This window comes from Balaenoptera acutorostrata, chromosome 19, assembly GCF_949987535.1.
Source record: "Balaenoptera acutorostrata chromosome 19, mBalAcu1.1, whole genome shotgun sequence".
NCBI classification, from domain to species: domain Eukaryota; kingdom Metazoa; phylum Chordata; class Mammalia; order Artiodactyla; family Balaenopteridae; genus Balaenoptera; species Balaenoptera acutorostrata.
The window spans coordinates 49,981,695-49,985,184 of record NC_080082.1 but is presented as its reverse complement, the minus strand read 5'-3'; the positions used below and the strand labels follow the sequence as shown (position 1 = coordinate 49,985,184).

Below are 3,490 nucleotides of genomic sequence, written 5' to 3'. Positions count from 1 at the left end.
TACTTAGAGCCAGCCATGGAGAATCTCCCTTGCCTCTAATCTGCCTCATGCCTGGAATCCTTTTTTGCCAGTAAAATCCAGTTCCTTTTAGGAACTCACCTGATCAGGTTAGACCCTCTGAAGATATTCTCCCTATTTTAACATTAACTGACTGTGGACCTTAACTACATCTGCAAAATCCCTTCACAGCAGCCCACAGATTAGTACTTGAATGAGTAACTGGGAGCAGGTGTATGTATACCAGTGAGCAGGAATCTTGGGGCCATCTTAGATTCTGCCTACCACAATGGGGATTTCTCATTTCCATCATTCCATCGATATTTATCAGATGGCATTCTACTCTAAGAAAGACCTTCCCCCTTTTCACCTTGTTTCTCTCTTATTTTTCTTTTTTTCTGTCAGTATGGACTAGAATTCTTTTTTAATTTAATATTTCATAATCTGTTACTATTTTTTATTTCCTTTCCCTTTTGTTTGTAAGCCCCCTAGTTTTCTTACTAGGCTTGTCTACCTCCTTGTTCCCATATTTCTTGGGAGGGGTCCCCAGTACTTGCTCCTGCCCTGTCTGCAGATAGGGGTCTGCAGGAAGGAGGAGGAGCCAGAATCCAACCTCATGGCTTGCAACCAATTCCTATCAGGGTGGGCAGAGTCAATGTCCTGATAGAGGGTGGAGCACCCTCTGAGTCCTGGAGGAGCAGAGTACAGTGGGACCACGCCCCCTCACACCGGCAACCAATCAGGACTTGCGCTGGTGTCTCCACTGTGAAGTACTGGACTTCGAAGGTTTGGGTCTTGGGATTCCGGATAGAACAAGGGGAGGTGTAGTGGGTTTGGCTCTCTGTTTTCAAGATACTTGGAGTCTTTTGGAGTGGAAAAGTTATGCCCCTGAAACCCGCCGCAGGCGCCCCACCCGCTCCAGGCGCCCCACCCGCTCCAGTGGCCCCACCCGCTCCAGGGGCCCCACCCGCTGCAGGCGCCCCACCTGATGAAGCTAAGCCACAAGGGCCTGTACAGACACCAGAAGAACTGGCATTTTATGCCCCAGATTACTTGTGTATGACCGTCATAGGCATACTTCTTTTCCCTCCCCTGGGACTACCAGCAGCCTTCTTCTGTCACAAGGTAAACTAGTGCCTAAACCTTGGCCCATCCTGTCCTCTACCTGCCCCCTTGCATCTGCTCCTGTCCTGGGATGTGGGTAGAGATTTTCCCTCAGTAACCGAAGGTCTCCAGCCATTACCCAAGGGTGTCACAAGGCTGGACTCAGAAACCCAAATCTAAAGCTCCCATTCCTACAGACCAAGGAGGCCAACAAGAACAGCGATTGGCAAGAGGCTTATATCAACTCAGGCCGAACTGGTTGGCTGGATGTATTCGCTATACTCATCGGTTTAGGCATCATTTATTACTATGCCCTATTTGTGTGAAGACCAGGCCCAGTAGCCAATGGGTTCACCCATCCCAACAGAACCCACCCACCAAGACACTAACCAGCCAAATCAGCCACCATGGAAGAAACCAACGGCTGAGACATCCCCTAGCCAAGAAACCTACCAGCCAAGGAACTCAACATCCAAGCAACCCACTAGCCCAGGAACACCATGTTACTTCATCCTCTTGGCCTCCAAATCTGTCATCATCCACCTTGAGGATTCTCACTTTCATGCTCTAGATGCCCTAAGCTCCTTGATGCTGGGCTGCTCTTTCAGAAAAGTATTTATTTAAACCAATAAAATTGAAGGGAATGTTCCAGCTTCTCCTGTGTGTGCGTGTGTGTGTTTCTGAGTCAGTGTCTGTGTTTCTCTAGGGCTATGTGTTTCCCAGATCATGTGAAAATCCGAGTGACCTAATGGTAAAGCACAGAGACATAGAAATCAGACAGATGTGGGTTTACATCCCACCTCTGACACTTAAAAATTGTATATCCTTGAACAAGATAATTTTTTTGAACCTGCTTCCTTTGTAAAATGGACATAATAATTGCCAATGTGGAATGATACTTAGAAATTTGAATTAATGTTCTCTAGGTTCATTCAAGCTGGAATTCCAGGCTTCTAGTGTCTCGGAGCAGGGATAGGAAAACAGAAACCTCCTCCAGCTTTTGAGATTAAAAGTCAAACTCTTAAAGAAAGAAGGAAAGACCTCAAGAAATGAATAGTAGATTTGGCAGAAGAGCTGATCAAGACCACCTCTCCCCCAGTCCTGAAAGGGAAATGGCCCCCTATTCATGGGATAGGGGAAGTAGAGGAAGACTAGATGCCAGTATATCCATCAGAAGGCCTCTAATAGCCTGCATCTCAGGAAGGGGCAGGGTGTCAAAGACCCCAGATAACACCTGTATTCCTACTTCACATATAAACCCTAGAGAGGCTTTAAGATCTCAAAGAAAATATGCTGTATGGTGTGGAGGTTTAGGGAGAAATGGCCTGACAGCCAAGTAGGATATCTCATGTCCCAGCTTGGTGAGAAGGAGGCGAAGGTTATAGGAATGCCAAGTGCCAGAGTGGCAATGACTATCAGAGGGGAACCAGAGATAACACAGGAGCCATCCAGAATGAATGAAAACAGAGACATAGGCTGATCCCATAGACAACACTCAGGGGTTCCTTCTGGGGCCCTAGCTTCACGGACAACCCCAAATTCAGCCCCAGAAACCTTAGACGTAGCAGGATTAAGTTTCCACAATCAAGAGGAATGGAAATTATCAGTAGAAATTAAGTTGAATAGCTGTGGGAAAGACCGCTGACTCTTTCCCAATGTTCGTCTCCTTTTCTTCCTGGGAGCACTACTCAGCCACATTTCCTAGGTTCCCCTGTGTGGCCATGAGACTGTCCTTGGCTTCACGGAATGTGATCACAAGCGATGTGCGCCACAAACAACCCTGGCCTTAACCCACCTCCCACAGGCGCTCCCCCATTTTCCTCCTACCCTAGCTGATTGGGCAAGTGATACCCATGGTGATTTGAAAGTCACACGTTGTAGAATGGAAGAGCTCCCATCAGCCTCGGCCCCTGAATCATTCTTAGGAACAGTCACCCTTTCCCCCACTGCCTCCCATGATTGAGTGGAAAATAAACTATTATGTTGTGCCACGTCATGTATGGCCTGCCTATTTCTACAACTTAATCCACCCTAGCCAGTGCAGATGCAGGAAAATAGAGTTACATTTCTTAGACATCTGGGGTTACAGCTTTAAATTCATACCCAACAAGAGACCCATCTTGGAAGGTTTACAGAAAATAACGAGTGAAAGGAAGGAACGAAAGTGCTAGTCTATGGTTAACCTTAACCTTAGCTGTTACAATGCTGTTTCTATTACCTCCATGGCCCTGGGTATCTGCAGAGATTACACTTGTTCATGGGATAATGCTCCATGTTATGGGTGTGCCTGGAAAGGGGATTATATCTGCTTGTCTGCTGTGTTAGTGGGTCTGGCGGGTCAGCCATCCCTGTTCCTCCCCAGACCAGCCCAAGCTGGGCCTGTCACATT

At 47.2% G+C, this 3,490-nt stretch overlaps 1 protein-coding gene across 1 annotated transcript; it reads left to right on the top strand.

Annotated features, from left to right (window-relative positions):
- The first annotated feature begins 879 nt into the window (after positions 1-879).
- PMIS2 (PMIS2 transmembrane protein) lies at positions 880-1,427 on the top strand. Its single transcript, XM_057533709.1, has 2 exons — positions 880-1,122; positions 1,299-1,427. Exons 1-2 carry the CDS (start codon positions 880-882, stop codon positions 1,425-1,427), a joined length of 372 nt encoding a protein of 123 aa, XP_057389692.1.
- Positions 1,428-3,490: the final 2,063 nt, after the last annotated feature.

Coding starts and splice junctions, on each gene's coding strand:
- PMIS2 (XM_057533709.1), top strand. CDS start 880: ATGCCCCTGAAACCCGCCGCAGGCGCCCCACCCGCTCCAGGCGCCCCA. Junction 1,123..1,298: donor CAGCCTTCTTCTGTCACAAG/GTAAACTAGTGC, acceptor CCATTCCTACAG/ACCAAGGAGGCCAACAAGAA.